Source organism: Helobdella robusta (genome assembly GCF_000326865.2).
Source record: "Helobdella robusta unplaced genomic scaffold HELROscaffold_1, whole genome shotgun sequence".
Lineage (NCBI taxonomy): Eukaryota > Metazoa > Annelida > Clitellata > Rhynchobdellida > Glossiphoniidae > Helobdella > Helobdella robusta.
The window spans coordinates 11,931,194-11,951,340 of record NW_008703570.1 but is presented as its reverse complement, the minus strand read 5'-3'; the positions used below and the strand labels follow the sequence as shown (position 1 = coordinate 11,951,340).

Sequence of the window (20,147 nt, the reverse complement as noted above, 5' to 3'; positions counted from 1 at the left end):
GTGCGTATTTATGTTAGATTGTATGTCAGTTTTATTACAGATATATTTGTGTTTGCATTCGTCTGTATGCCTATGATTGTTATCTTGAGTTTGTTTTATTCTATATGTTTGTGTATATATGTGCGTGTAAGTGTGTGTGGTGAAAGTTTGTGGTGAAAATGTGTGTGGTGAGTGTTTGTGTGTCCTTTTTTATGTTTATACGAAAATATTAACTCCGGTTTGTTATTAGATCCTGAACAAATAAAAAGTTTTTTGTGTTGCAAATGTGTTATTCTCATCATTATCATCATCATCATCATCACATCATTATCATCATCATCATCACCACGAAGTCATGATCACAATCACCACAACGCATTCATCATCGTCGTCGTCTTCATCGTCATCGTCAGTGTGCAATCAATATGATTATGTAATTTAAAGCCTTTGCAATCATCCATCCATTCATCGATCCATCCATTACTCCGTTATTTGCCGGCATTGATTAATCTTGACGGATAAAAAAATGGAAGAATGAATGAACGAATTAATGAATGAATGATTGAGTTAATGAAGGAAGGAAGAATAAATAAATGAATGTGTGAATGAATGAATGAATGAACGAACGAAGGAAAAATGAGTAAATGAACGAATAAAAGAGAGAGAGTGAGAGAGAGAGAGAGATAAAGAGGATAAGTTTAAGTTTGTCACGTTCGTGAAATTAATTAAAATAAAACATAAACTGCACTCATAACATACTTAGAATCTGATAAAGATAGAAAAATAAAGCCTTAAGACAAAATAAACACACTATGAATAATTCAAATAAATAAAAAAATAATACCTAGAAATAACCAGAATTAATAAAAATTTTATTTTAATAGATAATCAATTAATTAAAAATAGAAAATATTCTTCTCATCAGATTTCTTCTTTTTTTATTAACTAACCAACATTCAGCGTTGCATTCCAATGACATCACATTATTTAAAATGACTCAAACCCACTAATCATCATTTAGCCATTCAATGAGTTGTTTCGTACAGTTTCAAGATTAGAATTTCACAGCCAAAATAACTTAGATAAATAACAGTTTCATTAAGAAAATATAGAGACAGGAATTTCAAACAGAGATAAACCGAATGAATTATTTTTTAATATTTAGATAAACATGCAAATAATAATTAATAGAACAAACACCTCAGTGTATAACGCTCGTTTTTAGAGGTTAGTTCTTTAGTTAGTCTGTTAGTTAGTCAGTCAGTCAGTCAGCCAACCAGCCAGTCAGCCAGTCAGTTAGTGTATAATGTTAATTTTTGGAGGTTAGAGGGGTTAGTTAGAACTTGGTAGGGTAAGGCATTGTAATGGTATTTTTGCCCAAAAAGAAGTTTTATGTGCGCTACAAAAATGAGTTCTTTACATTATCAATACCATGGTGTAAAGGTTTTTAATCACAAGTGCAACTCAGAACAGGCGTTTTTTTATTTTTTTTTTAAATTGTCCTAAACCATATAATCAGGCGATTCTAAATAATACTTCATACAATTTTTTTTATGATTCTCTTTTGAAACTTTTAACGTCGTTCACACATTATTTTCTTATTTTCTTCCTCCATCTCTCTCTCTCTCTCTGTCTCTGTCTCTGTCTCTCTCTCTCTCTCTCTCTCTCTCTCTCTCTCTCTCTCTCTCTCTCTCTCTCTCTCTCTCTCTTTCCTCACTTGCATGTTATTGTATAATATATTATTAAATTATAATCTCACACTCTCATGTTTCCCAGCGTGAGATTTTTTAAGTTTATTGTGTAATTAGTACACAACACTATATATGTAAATATATATATATATATATAAATAAATATATATATATACATACTTATATATATACACATACTTATATTTATATATATATAAGTATGTGTACATATGTATAAAGATTATAGCAGTATATGTATATTTGTTTATTCATTTTAGTCACGTGATTGCCAAACAAATGTTTATATAAGAATTATAAGAGGAGTTAATTCATTTCTCGTAAGATCTCCAATGCGAACCGGAATATAATTGTTACTTGTGTTTGTAATTTATTTAATTAATTTTATTTTATTTTATTAATATCAATTATGTATTCGGAACTCTATAAAAATTGTTAAAATTTCACTCAAGTTTTCTTGCGTAATGGCACATTTTTGACTGATGGGCCATAAAACCTCATAAAATGAAGTTGCTTGCGAGCATTCACAGTTAATAATGTAAATAAAAATAACAATAATAATAGCAGCATCAATAATAATATTAATTATAATAGCAATAAAAATTAAAATCATCGATTAATCATTAATGAAATAAAAAAATGTCAGTTATAAATTCAAAGAGACACCACCATCCAATCTTTCCAATGACAATCATCTTCCTCGCCATCTTCACCACCGTCACCTCTGGGGGAAGTCCTGATATTGGTGAAAAGTTCTGCGTAAAGTGCGAGTCCGCCAATGGTTCAAATGGCGTCTGCGAGAGCGCCAAATTCGACTACGATAAGCTCATTACCGACGATGTTGACGTCACGAATTTTTATAGCTCTGTCTCCTGTTATAGTGGCTTCTGTTACACTTCTTTCACTAAAGTTAATGGTTAGTAATTTTTTAAAATATTGTTTTACTTCTTTCACTAAAGTTAATGGTTAGTAGATATTTGAAATTATTTTTGATGGTTTTAATTTAAAAAAGGATTAATTGGTGATTTATTTTATCATAAGTGCTAACGGATATTCGTTCGGCGAAAGTTATTTGTGATGATTTTTGACGAAACTTTTTAGGGTAACAGCAAGTGCTCATCAATTGCATAGAAGTGTCAACACCGTTTAGAGATTATCATATACAACAGCATAAATCGTAGCCATCATTATCATCATTTTCATCATCATCTTCATCATCGCCACCATCATCATCATTATTTTCTTCATCTTTATCATCTATCTTTATCAGATCATCTGTTATCAGTTAATCGTGACTGCGTTACGGATAGTAAAGCGCTAGAAAATGACTGCCTGGACACGACAGTTGACGTCAACACCACAAAAACTGAGTGCTGGTGTGATTCTACATTTTGCAACAAATGCTCTTTCCCGCGCAGCACATCTCTGATTTTATTAGTGTCTTTGTTTTTCATTTCGTTTCATTTCATTTTATTTTCATTTTAATTATAAATCTTTTATTCATTATTTATTTTATTTGCGCCGGACGCTGTAAAGCAACGCTGTAGTAGCAGTAGTAGTAGTAGTAGTAGTAGTAGTAGCAGTAGTAGTAGTAGTAGTAGTAGTAGTAGTAGTAGTAGTAGTAGTAGTAGTAGTAGTAGTAGTAGTAGTAGTAGTAGTAGTAGTAGCAGTAGCAGAAGTAGTGTCAGCGGTAGCGTTAGAGGTTGCGATAGCAGTAGAAGTTGTGGCAGTGGTAGCGGTTACTAGTGGTAGTAGTAGTAGTAGTAGTAGTTGTTGTTGTTGTAGTAGTAGTAGTAGTTTCAATTTTTTCCTTGATTTAATCTTTAATATTTTATTATTATTATTATTTTCTCAGATTATTCACAAAATTTTCTATAACTTTAATTTTATTAATCAAGCTGATGAAACTGAATTAAAAATTATTGCTAAAAATTTTGCAATAAAACTTAGCGTGTGATTTGCTTACGTAGTATAGTTTGTTAGTAACTTAGTAAAATTTACAGCAGCACATTAGTAATGTATGTAATGTGATGAATTTGTATAAATTGCAATGTTGAAATTTAGAAATGTAATCAGTTATTAAAGTAGTAAATTTGTAATGTAATAAGTTAGTAAAATAAAAGTTAGTTAATGGTCAATATATTAAGTTGCTGTGTGTTAAGTTAGTAATGTATTAAATTTGTATTGCAGTAAATTTTCAAAGTATTAAATATTAGTAATCATATTAGTAATCTAGTGATAACCTTAAATACAGCTCGTCAAAATTCCCAACCCAAATAAGCTCCACCCACCTAACTCAAATCAAAATCAGTCGATAGACATCTTAAATGTAAAAGAATTCAATGAAGAAAGAACAGTTTATAGCGAGTGACAAACAAGAAGTTATAAATTATTAATATTCATAAATTTTTAACGTCATTCATTGATTCAAAGTGAAATTATTATTAAAAATTGTATAACAACGGATATATTTTATTTATGTGTTGTTAGTTATAGTAGGGGTGTGAGAACTATTTTACCATTGGAGGGCGGCATGTGTACATAAAATAGCTTCGCGGGCCGCAGTTTGCCCACTCCTGATTTATAGCATAATTTCGTTCTTTCGTGCGTACGTGTGTGTATGTGTGCGTGTGTTGTGTATGTGTGTGTGTATGTGTGCGTGTGTATGGCCATCATCAATCGTTTAACAGCTAAATACTGGTGTTGCTAGATGAATAAGTTGACAACGTAAAATACATACATAAACAGCATGTGAACAAATTCATTTTTAATTGTAAAAACACTTTTAAGGCCATGACATGAAGGTTAAAATATATACATTTAAATAAATTTTTTAGAAAAATATTTCCGTTGCAATAATTAAACAGCAATTTTTCGTTAATTTTTTACGATTTCTTTCTACCTACTTAGTTAAAATGCTTAATTGAAAAATGAAAACTTTTCTAACAGTGAATAACCAGCCAACATAAGAAAGATTTACTGTTGCTCTAAATTATTTACTAAAATAGTCTGAAAACTTGAAAATTCAAGTGACAAAATCAAATACAATCATTGCACCGTAAAAATAAATGATATTTAAATTGAATTTTACGACGTTGCATCACCTTAAACAAGAACTTCTCTCCCAAAATCTTTTTCCTCTTCCACTTCTTCTTCCTCTTCTTCCTCCTCATCAACTCGATCAACAGATCCATTCTTAAATCTCGCCAACGCGTTCGAAAGTGACAAAGTGACGGAATTGTTTCTCTTATTGTCCGTCATTTTGTTGCTCGCGTCATCTTTGGCGGCCGTCTTGGCGATGTAGTTGCGGAGGTGGACGATGCAGAGTGGCTGCTTCACTGCAACTTCTTCCGACATGTACGTCTGTCCCTGGCGCATGCCTGCTCCCAGCTGCATCTGCTCCAGTACATTTTTAAAATTTTTTTAATTTTAAATAAATTGAATAATTTTTAAATTGTGTAACTTGCAATTTATTTGCTGAAATCCTGTTGTTAAAAAACACCTCAAAATTTGGAACGTTAGTTACATAAAAGTAAATAAAATTTCTTGAATATTAAGAAAAAAGTTAAGTGTAAATTAAAGTTTTGTAGCCAGAATGAATGGCGCTGTTGAAAAAGCTCAGTTATAAAAAAAAAACAAATTTACCACTTCGTATTAGATAGTTTATATTAGATTGTCTTGATAGTACTACTTTCAGCAAACACGACAAACCATTCAAAAAAATTTAAAACCTGACAAATGTATGTGACCATTGAACACAACTTGTCCGTCTTCATGACTGGCTCAATTATCCAACCGCTTGAAAACATCTTTTAATAAATTTTGAAGCAGTTTGTTTTAGTCTTATAAATGCCAAACTGAACTGCGCTTCTACAGTTACAACGAATGAATGATTTCTTTAAAAGTTTTTCACTGGTAACTATTTAAAAACTATCGGCGATACAACGATTACTGAAAATACGAAATTTTAAAATCGAAAAAATTTATATTTAAAACTTATTCCAGAAACTTTTGCTCGGATAGCATCATCAATGATTTGCTTTTTCGGGTTCTGCTGCCTCTGTTGTAGTTGTTGCTTCTGTCGGGGCAACTTCATCTTCAGGGCGTCAGACGTTTCCGTTGATCTCGAAGTTGAATTTTTCCTGCTTCCATTTAAGTTCTCACTACCACCACCGCAGTAACTAACGCCGCAGCTACTGGCGTTTGTTGAAAAATTTGCATCGCCAGTTTTGTTTGCACTGCTTGCCTTGCTGCTCAGGTAGTCCCAGTCGACTGACTGCAGGGTAATGATGTGCTTCATGCCCTCCATTCTTTCGCCCTGCAACACCACAAACTCGTGCAATTCCCTCTTGAAGTTCTGTCCTATCTCGTACAGTAGGCGGACTGGATCGGTGTTAGTGGGTTGCAAAATTAATTCAATGCAAAAGTTTTTTTTAATTTTCGTTTTCGATTTTTTATTATGTTTTAAATTTAGTCAATTATGATAAAAATAAGTGATTATTTCGAACAGTAGGTGAGACAAACGACCCAATCTAACCTATTTTTATTCCGCAATCGAATTCTTTTATTACCTCAACATCCTGAAAGAATACAAGTTTTTTCATTCAAATAATGATTTATCCAGCAAATTTCACCGCGTTTATTACAAGCACTGTGGTATTTCAATACACTATTTTTATTAATCCTTGTAGAATTCAGTTTTATTAACTATTTTTTCTGACTATATGTGTGTAGAATCGTTATGTGGTAATAAATAATTAGTAATTGATAATTAATTCTTAATTAAATAATTAAGTAATTAGGTGCTTAGTAATTAATATAATAATTAAATTTCGATGAACACACCTTGATAGCATCATCATATGTTAATCGACTTGTTGGAGAAATGAGAAGTTCATAGATCATCTTAGGCGGACAGGATATCATGCCTCTGCTTATGTAACTATTCATTTGCACGTTTTTAAACATTTATTTTTTAAAATTATTATTTATGTTTTAAAATTTGTATTGATTTTTTAAAATTAAGATATCCGAAAAAGATCAGAAGCCTAGCAAACACCTGTGCAAAGGAATAGTCAGATCAGATGATTTCTTCAATATGACCGTATCCTTCTCCAGGCCGCAATACCTAGAAAGATTAAATCAATAAAAATTTTAAACATTAAACATTGTGGTTTTTTAAACTTGTTGGTCTTAAGAGCAGCAAAATGAAATCATTAAATGATCAAATAATCCGATGTTAATTTTATAGTATCAGGAAAAATTTCATACACCCATCCGCCGGATTGTATGGCTTGGTCGTCCAAACTGGATTTTATATTCAGGTTGGCTATTTTACCGTTCTGCGTAGGTTTGATTGTAAGGTAAATTGATGAAATATTTTTAGTAACATTTGAAGAAACATTTTTAGTTAAATTTTAAACGAAGTGTAAGTAATTTCGTTATTTTATTTTATTTTTAGAAGAAAAAAACTAGCTATGAATTAATAGTTGGCACGATTGCAACGACCTCAGCAATAACGTCCAGTGCAGCATTATCGATCATTGTATCCAAGCATTGAATCAAATCTCTGTCGGCTTCTTTAAAAAAATGAATCAGCTTCTTAGTAATAAGATCGTTGAAGTTTAGTTAAAAAATTTTAATTCGGGTTTCATATAAAATTTGACACGGTCTTATTAACAGTTACTACTTTCAAATATTTACGTTACCATCGATTTCGGAGATTTGATCTTTGTTAGTTCTGTGCGCGGCGTTTTTCGAAATTTTCTTCTCATCGGCGATTTTTGAAATAGCATCGGAGATATCTCTCCATCCTTTTTTTCCATCGGTTGTTTTCTAGAAAGTTGAAATTAAAATGAATATTTTTCTGAAGTAAAGAATTGTTAGATTATTTTGGAATATAAAAAACTTACCTTAATAGGCATCGCATCGTTCAAATCGGCGTGAACCTCAGTTTCGTTCTTTTTATCGTCAAATAAAATCCCTGTTAAGCTGATTCTTTTAATTATTTCAATGGGATTGAGAGAGATTTCACCGTCACCTTTCAAATCGGAACTATCAGAATTCGAAAAACTTCTTCTCAACTTGGCTGTAGTTTGTTCCACTTCATCTTTTTTTTCTTCAATCATATTTTTTAATTTTTGAAAAAACGAAATGTCACTATTCTTTAAGTCATCAGGATTCTTACGCTTTGGAAAATTTCCATCAGATTTTCCTAAACTACCGTGGGCATCAGTGGCAAAGTTTATCTGCTGGTTCTCCGAAATGCTGTTTAGAAACTGAGAAAATGCTAAAGAGTTTGTGCTTTTCTCATTTTCGATGAAATCTCGAAACCCCATGATGAGATCAGATGGATGGTTTATCCACATTTGAGATTTACCGAAAATTATGGCCAACAGGTGTGTTGGTTTTGCATAACTTTCGTTTGTTATGACGTTTAGTATGCATTTATCTGGAATATACAAATCCAAAAATGTATATTTGGTTCACTAGTAAATAAGATAAATAGCGAAACGGCTAAAATTATTGAAGAAAAAGTATTTGTTTATTTCTTTTTTGCTAAAAGAACTTTATTTAAGAAACACCTTTTTGATCGTCGATAGTGGTTACCAGGTAGAAGATCCACCATTCAAAATTTTTCGGATGTTCCAAAAGCCAGAAAACATTTTCATTTTGTTGAAGCCAAGATCTGGCAATAATTTTCAATATATTTCAAGCCTGATCTAATTTCAAAGTTTTTCACATCTGCTTCTAAAAGAGTGCCAGCTAAAAATCAGCGTTTATGAAGGCCGTCTCTTGTTTTAAAATGCTAAAACGCCAATTTTTATTAATTTCGTGTATTTTGTTAACTTCAAACGCAAAATTATTACATTCTCAAAAGTTTTCGAATGATATGTTATTATGATTTAAATAAATTAGTTATTAAATCTTATTTGCACTGTTTTAACCTCTCTACGTCGACATCAAGAAGAAAATTGTTGATCCAATTTCCAGCAAATCCAACGATTCCATCCTTACTTCGATATTTTTTTCTCTCTAATGTTACGTTTTCCTTATTGAAGTTACTAGTTTCGATTGAAATATTTGATCTTTTTTGAAAATTTCCAAAGTTTTCAATCGCTTGTAGTGGGATAACTCTGATTTTTGAATTCATTGGAATCATAGAATTCCAATTTTTCTGAGTTTTGGAATCTCTGATAATGTTACACACCACCTTGAAAACGTTTAGTTATTGAATATTCAAAAGTTGTTATTTCCGACTTGTCAATCATCATAAATATTTCCTGATTATTTTTTTCCCATTTATCACAGGCTCACAGACAGAATCACACAAACAGACACTCATACATAGACACACACCATCTGTAATTACAACAAAACGATTAATCGGCCCGCAGTACAAAGATTACCAAAATAATTTTTAAATGGAAATTTTTAAAGTTTACATTTAAAGAATCGTTAAGAATCGCGAATGAAGCCTGAATTTTCAACAAGGAGTAGTCACGGCCGGGTGTCAAAGTTCGAGACCATACCCTCAAAGTGTTTCTAACTTCAATTAAGGACCATTTGTTTGTTGGGTCTATTGGTAAAACCTGACATTGACAATTTGGTTTATTCTTTTTTTTAATAATATGGAACATAACTAACTAGATATTGTAATTTTAGAAACTTTTTAAAAATGTTTGCATACGGAATGGAATTATTTTATGTTGAATTTGGTATCGTCAACATACTAACTTTATTTCTTTCAAACAGGTATAACAATTCGGTTGCGTCATTGATGGTTACCTGGAAGCAACGTTTTAGAAGTCATTCATTTCGATTGTTCAATTGTAATGTATTATTAATAGTGGTAATATTATTATATGCTAAAATCATAAAATACTTACACAGTAATTATTTATTAGTTTTAAGTAACAATTAACTCACTTTATTATGTCTTTGGAATAAGAAATATATGCATGTAATAATTATGATGGTGAACAAGAGCAACAAAATACTGATCATGGTTTCTACGTTATATCTTACACGATCAGATCATATCCGCATCAATATTTATAACTGCGTGAATCTTAATCTTCATTTCGCTAATTAATTTTTTGTTCTAACTATAAATAATAATGTTAAATGAAACAAGTATAAAAAGAAGATAAATGAAATGTTTTCTATTGAATTACAAGCGAATATTGATTGGAATTGTACAACTACATACACTTTTATGTTACCTACCTAGTGTACCTTATATTATCTTGAAACAGATGTCAAAATGAGGAGATTTTGATAACAATATACGGTTGTTAGAATACTGATACGTATAATATATCACATATGTATGAATATATAAAACTATTGGATGTTGCATGTATGTAACCTATGTAACTAACTAAGATAGGCTAACATTATGAATAGCGGGTGAATCAGTAAATTAACTATTTATTTGATTTAATTCATGTAAGTTTTAATAATTTAGCAATAATGCCAAGCTGCTATCAATGAACCGGTGTTTTGTTGATCCATATATTTATACATACATAATAATAACGTGGTAATTAGCCTCTCTGGTGGTTTTTAACAGAAGAAAATATCATTTTCAAACCGAAGTTCATTTTTAACCATTAAGTTTGCTTTTAAGCAAACAAATTGCTTTAAACGGCGAATCAGCGATTGACTCGTTCACAGACATTAAAACTAGGAAGCCGATAAATGATTGTTTAACGTGAAACAACTGTTTTAATGATCTGTCGCGTTTTTAAACATGAGTATTTTGAGACAAAGAAAAAATTTAGCGAAGATAATCCAGGAGTTTGATGCATTTCCAAAAGTTGAGGAGGACCATCAGGAATGTACAGCATCTGGCGGTGGATGTTAGTATCAGTTGTAGTTGTGTTGTAGGTAGAATGTTTAAGTTTAATTCAATGATTGATAATATTTAAAAAAATTTCAGTATCATTGGTTGTGTTCTCCCTGATAACCATGCTTGTTGTGTTTGAGATCAACTATTTCTTGGATCAGGGAGTCAGATATGAATACGATATTGACCCCAACTTTGATAAGTAAGTAAGACAGATGATCTCCTTTTTTTTAACTAATATTAATTTTAGATTTTGTAGACTTCATCATTTAGTTTTAATAAAATGATTCATGATCATTTTTTTCAGAAAGCTGAAATTGAACATTGATATCATGGTAGCCATGAAATGTTCTTGTTAGTTTCTTCTTTAATTTTATTATTTTAAACTTTTAATTTTTTTTATTAATTTGCTTTTCATTTTGTTCTGTTTACTTTGAAATGAAACATTTATAAAATATAAAAACCAATCTATCATCATTAATAATATAATTTATTTAATAATATATTTAAAAAATATAATTTATATTATATCTTTTATTTTAAATTTTGAAAAATGTTTTAATATATATATATATATATATATATATATATATATATATATATATGTGTGTGTGTGTGTGTAAATATATATATATATGTGTGTGTGTATATATATATATATATATATATATATATATTTGTACATCACACAGATGTGGGTGCAGACATATTAGACATACTTGGTGAAAATGCAGACAAGATGGGTAACCTAGAAGAACAGTCCATGAATTTTGATCTGACCCCAAGCCAGCAGGTGTCATTCAAGAACATGAAGAGCATTAATGATTATGCCAGACAAGAGTATCACTCCATACATGAGCACCTCTGGAAGTCCCAACTAAAATTTGGATCATTTTATTCATTTCAAAATCTTTTTTCATTTAAGTTAGTTTATTTGTTTCTATTATTTTATTTATTTGGATATGATTTTTTTTTAATATATAAATACTAGATGGCTTATAATGTTTACCTTTGGCTTATTATTCTATTAAACATGTTATGTTTTATCTGATAATATATTTTCATCGGTTAATCAATCAATCAAATATATTTATACAGCATATTTTTTTACAATTCAATGAGGCTCTAGCCAAACTAGCAAAATAAAGTGTTTTCAACCAGTTAAATAATAATAACGAAATTTATGTTAAACTCGTTTGCAGGCCTGACACTTCGTCAAAAGTGAAAGAGGAGGATGTGGATGGATGTCGCTTCCATGGAAGTCTCGAGGTTAACAAGGTGGCCGGTAACTTTCATATCACCGCTGGAAAGTTAGTCGTTCTGGTGTGATAGGATGATGTGTCATGATGGGTTGGGATGTGGTGTGATGTGGCTATGATGTGATTTAATGATGTGCTATTTATAATGTTTCATAAGTATAAGGTAGGTTTTTTCATCAATTTTTTGAGTAAACAAATTCAAATAACAAATTCATGTTTAAGAACTCGTTTTGTTATCATTTTTATTTAATTTTGTAAAGTTTAAAATATAGCTGGTTCTTAAGTTGCAAGTTTTTTAAAACCTATTTGTAGTTTTTTTGTAGGATTTAAAATTTGTCCAATGAAATAATAAATCAGAAATTATTATTATCATCATTTATCATTATCGGCAACCAACGTTGGTTTTCATTTTAGACATTTTATTCATTATATATGTTTGAAACTGAAACTGAAACCAGGTCATTACCGGTTTTTCCAAGAGGTCATGTGCATCTCTCTTTCATGATGAGAGATACGGGTGGGGAAATTATTATTATTATTAGTAGTAATAGTAGTTAGTAGTAGTAGTTAGTTGTAGTAGTTAGTAGTAGTAGTGGTTAGTTGTAGTAGTTAGTAGTAGTAGTATTCTTTTTGTGTGTGTCCTAACAAGTGTGGCAGCTTCTAACAAAAAAAAATTCTTTTGATTTTTTTTTCATTTTTGCATGATTTCTAGTTTTAAGTTCACCGTTCCAACGCGACCTTCTCATCAAAATTTTCATGATAACATTTTAGTCCTAGTTTCAGTTTCATTTTCACTTTTCTAATTCTATTATTTTTCCATTTGATAAATTATTTTTTTGTAGTTCTTTATGTTTATTATTTTTATTATTAGTGCAGTGATTTCCACAGATTTACAACAATGCAAAAATTCAGCACCCTTATTCAAATATGCACTTATTCTTTATATTACTATTATTATTATTATATTTTATTATTGCTGATGTTATTTGTAATTAAGGGATTTGTAGTATTACATCAGTATTAACATTAGTAGTAGTAGTAGTTCTGTTGAAGTAGTAGTGGTAAAGGGAGCTAGCAGTATTCAGTTGTAGTAGTATTATAGCTATAATCATTGTTTTCTAAAAATTATAATTATTATTATAATTATTATTATTATCATTTAGTTATTATTATTTTCAATTGTAACACAACACAATGTAACACACGTAGGGCTTTAAATGTAGCTGGCTCGCACCTACATTTAAGTTTCTCTGACGAAGAAAGTTTGTTGTTTCATACTTTTCAGTTTCAATTAATTATTTGATTGATTGATTGATTAATTATTTAGTTAACTAATTAATTAATTCGTTTATTAATTAATTAATTCGTTCATCTATTCATTCATTCGTTCCTTTGTTCATTTACTAATTTATTTATTTGTTTGTTTGTTAGTTTGTTTTTTTTTTATTTTTTAATAATTTCTAACGTTCTTTCAGAGGTTAACTTCTTGTCTGTTAACTATAATCAATTAATTACGATATGTCATTCAAAATCATCACTAGCAGCTATGTTTCGAATGTTAAATTAACATTTCAATTGTTTTTTTCCAATTTTTAAAGTTACTCGCCAAACCTAATCAACGTATCCCACTGCCATAACATTGTACCATGTAAGGCTGTATCATTCTTCTTCTTTTTTCTCGTTCCTCATCTTTTCAGGACATTGGCGACCATCGACCTCCACAAAACCTTATCCTTAACTCTTTGTAGTAGTTGAAATGTGGTGATTTTCAACAAGTGACACAAGGACTCCACGAATGATTTTCCTATCATTAATATATAAAAAAGTACCTTCACAAGAATGATGGAATGTAACTTCAACATAATTTTGAATAAAAAAACGATGATTCAGATCAAGAAATAATCGTTGAATAATTGGGCAATAAAGCCAACTAAAGCTCGCCAATTTTTTTACAAGCAAGAAATTTACACTAAAAAAATTGGACAATTAGGAGCTCCAGAAAATTTTTAGATCCTCCACATACAATTGAGGGCCTCCACAAAATGTACAGATCTCCACTAAATAATTTATTAATCACTGAATCGTAGAGTTAATCACTGAGTTAGTCTCTTAATCGCTGCGTTAATCTCTTAATCATTGTCTTAATCACTGTATTAATCTCTTACTCATTGTGTTAGTCTGACAATCGCATAGCGTTTGTAAACTTATTTGCTAACAATCTATCCATATATTAATATTTAACTACCTTGTTGACATTTCAACATAAGCTGTTTTTCTTTCATTTTTACTTAAGTCATGATTTATCAAAAGTTTGTGCGTACAGTGAATGAATGATTGATTGATCGATTGATTGATATATGTATAGTTTCTAACGTAATTAACTCTTAGTTAATCCGTATTAACAATCTATTAATATATTTAATGTATATATGTTTAACATTTGCATGTATATGTATGTATATATATATATATATATATATATATATATATATATATATATATATATATATATATCAATTACATCAACAATGCAAATAATAATAATTTTTCATGGTTATATTTTTTCATTCCAGATTACAATTTCTCCCATAGAATCCTCCACTTCAGTTTCGGTGATGAGAATGGAGGCATTATAAACCCACTGGACGCCGAGGAGAAGATCACCCATGATTGTTAACTGGAATTATTATTCTTCTTCTTCTTCTTATTATTATTATTATCATAAATTATTTTCATTTTTATACATGTTGATAAGGATTTTAGACGAAATAAAAGATTTTCCATTATTATTATTATTGTATGATCAATCAATCAATCAATTATTGTTGTTATTGTTATTATTATTATCATTATTTACTCACGTGACTCCCTCCAGCCAATCACATCTTCCAGTACTTTGTACAAGTCGTTCCGACGGTTCAGTCGCATTTTTCATCTAATGATGGTGATGATGCATATCAATACGCCGTAACTGAACAAGTAAGGATGATGATGATGGAGATGGTGGTGATTATGATTATTGTGACTATGAACGTGGTGGTGATGATTGTGGCGAATGTTATGAGTGTGGTCATGACATAATATTTATTCATAGAATCGCACCTATTTTTAGAATCGCTTCTATTTATAGAATCGCACGATAAGCCACGCCAAAGGTAGTCACGGCCTCCCAGGCATTTACATCAAATATGACCTTTCACCTTTAAGGGTCAAGGTCAGTTGGGCTTTATTTAGGGGTTGATTAATTAATTAATTTATTCATTCATCCAATCATAAATTGATTTATTTTTCATTTGATCAATGAATGAGTGAGAGAATAATGACGTTTGATAATTACATAGTTCGGATTAACTGAGTGAATAAATATCAGTTATTATTATTTTTTTCTCATTATTTTATTATTTTTATTATTATATAATATTAATTTATATTATTATTGTTGTTATTAAATATAATGATCATATCACCGACCAGGTGGTTGAGAGGTCGACATCGCTGATACAGCTTCTTATAAGGCTGTGCGGCATCATAGGCGGTATATATTCAACCTCAGGTCTGATTTTATTACTATTATTTACTTTTAGTTGTGGTAGTAATATTACTATACTATGTATACTTACTATTATTATTGTTGTTGTTGTGGTTGCTGTAGTTGTTCTCAGACTAGTATTTCTCCAGTGTGTCCAGTATCTTTAACACCATTTCTACTGCCTCTAATGGGCGTTCGCTGAGTTTACCGAAATCATTACCCAGTCCATACCTTTTTCTTAGCTGTGAAATGGCCTGACAATCAAGCCATAGGGGCGGGACTAATTCATTATTCTCTCCGCACACAATCTGCATTTGCCATCATCTGTGAGGTCTAACGGAACCCTGTAACCTCAGTGACAAGTGATGACCCTATCGGAAACGACTTAGTTCAGTTCTCGTTTTCAAAGTCTCATCATTGTTGTTGTTGTTGTTGTGTTGTAAATAATTCGTGGAGATAATATTATTAATTGGTGTTGATGTCACATCTGATAACAAGTGCGATTATTTGAAAAATCAGCATAGCCTATAAATGTTTAAATTAAAAAGCTGAGTCCACGCGATCGTCATCCATCATTATCACCATCGTCAATATTGTAATTATCATCACCATCGTCATTAAAATCACCAGCAACTACTAACACTATCGAATCAAACTTCAACATCAGGTATAATCCATTTGATCCTGACCAGTCTCATTGATTTCATCCTGTGCAAACGTTGCCAAAAAAATCAGTCCTACCGGCAAAATCGTCCGCCGAAGCATGGCGAAGCAGTCCCTGTAGTGTCCCTCATTAATCCCGCCGGTGACACGCCAAATTTTCAAGAGGTACCACTTAATGGGAACGTCGATGCTAATGGCAATGTCGGCGCTAAGTATGCCGGCGACTACAGTAGTGGTAAAATTAATGATGGCAGTTCTGATGGCATTAAATCTTCCTTGAACAGTGCCGTTGATGACGGTGATGGTAATAATTTAACGTCTTTGTTATTAGAGAAATTGTAAATTGCGTTTATGTTTGCGCGTACGTATGTTTGTTGTGCGTGTTTGTGTGAGTGTCTATGTGTTAATTTGTTTTGTTTTGATAAGTTATCAGTGAATGAGATAATTATTATTTTATAATTGTCAACGATGATATGTGTCTATTTCACGATGATTAAATGGTTGTTTAAATAAATGATTACAATACCACATGACTGACAACGATGACGAAAATGACAGCTACTAATCAGCCATCATTATTTGTGATTAAGTAAGTATGTTTAATACGTTAACATCATCAATATAAATTTATGGGAGACAATAAATATTTAAATTAAGCAGGATGTTTAAGTTGAGATGGTTCAATACTGACCACATGTTTAAAACAACAATTAATATATGTATAAATAATTGCTGGTTAATTTGGCTAAATATTCTAATCATCTCCTTTTAAACGATCGTTATTAACATTGTTTAGTATTTGTATTATTGTTGTTTCTATTATTATTGGTAGAAGTCGTTTCAACAAATAAAATTATTGATATTAACTGAAGTTACCGTTCCTATTTATTAACTGTCGAACATTACAAATTCATTTAATAATAGGAACACGTGCTTAGCGTACGTACGTATAAATGTGATATATATATATATGCAATACGTGTATGTGTACATTGCGTCGCGTGTATATGCTATTGCGCACTTGCTATCAATAAAAATAATGTAATAATGATGATCGTAAACGTACGTTAATAATGATAAGAATGAATGCTGACACATTGTTGTAACGCAGGCGACTTACTTACGCAGGGATGATAAAGGATCAAGTTTGTACAATAGAAGAAATGTATGCAATGCGTGTGTGTTTGTACGTACGTGTGTACTTCTCACGTACAGGACGTAAATGACAGTTGCGTGACGTCACACTGGAATAAAAGAAGAAACAACGGAAATTAAAAACAGAATTTAGTTCGTTGATGTTATAAAATATTTTCAACAACAATCCAAAAGAATTCCTCAGCGGGCGAACACGCATGGATAAGTTTAAATGCGTGTGTGCGTGTGTGTGCGCGTTTCATAATTTAAAATAACGTTTCGACATTTTGCATGTGCGTGCAATTAACAAAACAACAATACGTCAGCGTTATATACCCATATGATAAAAATCTTAAAATAATGACGTCATAACAGGCCATAAGCAGCATCACAAACATTGTGTATGTGGGTGGGATTGAGATTGTATGTGCGCCGTGACAATAAATTTAGTACAATCTGCCTATTAAAAATTCACACAAACTACAGTTATCAGAAAGATTAAATTCTTAAGGACATGTGACGTTTGGATGGGCTGCAATTATTTTATTTAAACTGAAGCGTTCAAGAGTTGTATGTAACTAATTCAGCGTGGGATCTGCTGAATGAATTGAAGATATAAAGATAGTGACAGTATCGCATGCTCAAAGTTGAAATGCTGATACAGATACTAAGATACAGATACTAATACAAATTGCATACAATCATTGATCACTCATATCAACATTACAATCATCAGCACACTTAATCAGAATTTATAGACACATAAATAAATAAATAAGTTACTGAATGTAATCATTAGAAATGATGATAGCAAATTATTGTAAGCACATTTTTGGTTGTCCAAGGACCCTAAATACTAAGATGTTTGTCCTGTGAATGAAGTACAAATCTACAAGTGATGATGATGATGACGATGATAGCAATGATGATGATCGGTGACGATGATGGTGTTGAAAATGATAAAAACTGAAAATGGAAATAAATAAAATTGACCCAGTAGAAATGAAAATGATGCACATATGAATGTGTGTATGTATGTACAGGGGGCATCCATACCGTAACGTGCATAACTATCCATGCCATCACGACAACGAAATAACAGTTATGTTTTTTAACTGGGATTTCCGGACTAACGTGTCATTCTCACTTTCACTATCTGAACCTGAGTTGTTAAAATGGTTATGTTGGTAGATGGATGTCCGTTTTCGTGGCTCTGGGGTATCTTTGATTTCTGACGAAAGGCGAGGTGATTGTTTTGGAGTTACGTAATTGTCTTCGATGCTTTCGGTCTGAACTGAAAGTTGTAAAACTTGTTCATTTTGGTTTTCTTTCATCGTCTCAACAGTCTGTGGCTGGCTGAATAATACTTCTCTTATTATTTTGTTCTTGTCCTGCAGTAGATTTATTAATCTTTGCTCTTCGTTCCTATCTTTGGAATTTGTCTCCCAATGCTCCGATGCCATCATCATGACGGATGCCATTTCCTTCAGCTTCTCTTCCTTCTTCTCTAAATCCTTGAAAATGAATGAAGAATCATAATGAAGATACAAATTGGTGTTGAGAATGAATGCAGAATCATGATGATGAAGAAGCAGTGTTGATTAAACATTAAATGAGAATTATCACAATTATTTTAATGATTTCAAATTTGAATGTTGCAATGCAAATTCTTTAGAAAAAAATGGTTGATCATTGAAATTGACAAATATATTTTCCTTAGAACTATTATATAAAAATTCTCAGTATAAAAGACAATCAAATGTCAAATGCATTAAAGTTACTTCGGAGTAATTATCATTGTTTCGTACAAATGTTTCTTCAAGTTGTTGCGTTGTATTCAGATTCTCCACTTGTTCTCTGTACTTGTTCATGATGACTCCAAGTGTCGACTGGTGCTCCTCCAGGGACTGCTTCAGTTCAGTGTTCTCATGCTGCAAATCTCTGATCTTTGCATTTTCCTAATCAAATTTGAATTAGACAAACATAATTCAAGTCATTCATTTTAAAAAGAGCTAAAATATTAACTAGTAAATAATTCTTAACTCACATATACCTTTCATATAATTCAGAACATCAACCATTTGGAATGTTTTTTAAACTATAAAATTTCAAACAATTCTAAATAATTAACCTTAGCAAGTTGCTGGATCAGTAATATCTTTGGCCTGTGTCTTGCTGTCTTGTTGAGTTCATCAACTTCGTTTTGATACTGAATAAAGGTTTGTTATAAAAATTTTCAATAATTTTTTTTCTAAAATTGATACATTAATTTTTTAAACATTATAAAAAAATGTCACATTCATAATTACCTTCCTAGTGTTTATATTAAAAGTGTTTACCTGATTAGAACTAAATAAGGTTTGCATACATACACATGTCAGTTTCTTTTACATGTATTTCACACATAAACATATACCATACATACATAAAAACATATAAAACTTATACATACATACAATTATAGACAATATCTGTCTTTTAATTCTAACGAGTAACTTGTACATTGTACAAGAAATAAAATTTAGATCAAAAATAAAAATTTTCTTTTTTAACTTAAATTAACAATTTAAATTAATAACAATAGAATCGTGCCAAATTTAAAAAATTAATATTTGGGAAAAATATTGTATCTGAAATTAATTTTAATTTTTGGATTTTTCATTTTATTTTCAATTTTAGATTTAGTCATAAAATTTATTTAATATGAACAATTTAGTCATTTAAATTGATTTTTAAGGAATGGTTTCTAACCTGTTTCATAGAACAGAGTTTGCATTGAATATTCATCGTCGTTGATATCAACTTGTCGGCCATCTCGTCTCTTTCCTTCAGCCGGACAGTCAGTTGCTTGGCATCATTAAGTAATTTCTCCATCATCATAGAAGATGCCATTTTAAAAATTTAATCAAAAACCGAAATCTTCGAAAATAAAGAAATATTTTACTCCATTTCACAAACATCATATAAAAACATTTTTCAATTATTTTCAAAATCTGCGAGCAGTTAAGCTTGTTTTTTCAACA

At 30.7% G+C, this 20,147-nt stretch overlaps 4 protein-coding genes across 4 annotated transcripts; 2 read left to right on the top strand and 2 right to left on the bottom strand.

Annotated features, from left to right (window-relative positions):
* Positions 1-2,327: 2,327 nt before the first annotated feature.
* Positions 2,328-3,173, top strand: HELRODRAFT_159653 (hypothetical protein; the record flags this gene model as incomplete). The annotated part of the gene is made up of 2 exons (XM_009011527.1): positions 2,328-2,604; positions 2,959-3,173. The coding sequence occupies 2 exons, from the start codon at positions 2,328-2,330 to the stop codon at positions 3,171-3,173; spliced, it is 492 nt and encodes a 163-aa protein (XP_009009775.1).
* A 1,175-nt stretch (positions 3,174-4,348) lies between these two features.
* On the bottom strand, positions 4,349-9,695 carry HELRODRAFT_188090 (hypothetical protein; the record flags this gene model as incomplete). The annotated part of the gene is made up of 15 exons (XM_009011526.1): positions 4,349-5,084; positions 5,420-5,497; positions 5,698-6,071; positions 6,226-6,268; positions 6,534-6,630; positions 6,748-6,816; positions 6,960-7,030; positions 7,197-7,267; positions 7,397-7,523; positions 7,601-8,139; positions 8,273-8,376; positions 8,636-8,901; positions 9,134-9,280; positions 9,426-9,476; positions 9,618-9,695. The coding sequence occupies 15 exons, from the start codon at positions 9,693-9,695 to the stop codon at positions 4,794-4,796; spliced, it is 2,406 nt and encodes an 801-aa protein (XP_009009774.1). The 3' UTR covers positions 4,349-4,793.
* Positions 9,696-10,339: 644 nt separating this feature from the next.
* Positions 10,340-16,856, top strand: HELRODRAFT_93645 (hypothetical protein). Its single transcript, XM_009011525.1, has 11 exons — positions 10,340-10,552; positions 10,633-10,741; positions 10,847-10,893; positions 11,232-11,463; positions 11,742-11,849; positions 12,257-12,315; positions 14,372-14,470; positions 14,674-14,777; positions 14,929-15,012; positions 15,273-15,351; positions 15,995-16,856. Exons 1-11 carry the CDS (start codon positions 10,444-10,446, stop codon positions 16,330-16,332), a joined length of 1,368 nt encoding a protein of 455 aa, XP_009009773.1. The 5' UTR covers positions 10,340-10,443; the 3' UTR covers positions 16,333-16,856.
* Positions 16,857-16,858: 2 nt separating this feature from the next.
* Positions 16,859-20,147, bottom strand: HELRODRAFT_188088 (hypothetical protein). Its single transcript, XM_009011524.1, has 5 exons — positions 19,876-20,147; positions 19,256-19,333; positions 18,906-19,082; positions 18,259-18,638; positions 16,859-17,722 (listed from the first exon to the last, which is right to left on the bottom strand). The coding sequence occupies exons 1-5, from the start codon at positions 20,014-20,016 to the stop codon at positions 17,686-17,688; spliced, it is 813 nt and encodes a 270-aa protein (XP_009009772.1). The 5' UTR covers positions 20,017-20,147; the 3' UTR covers positions 16,859-17,685.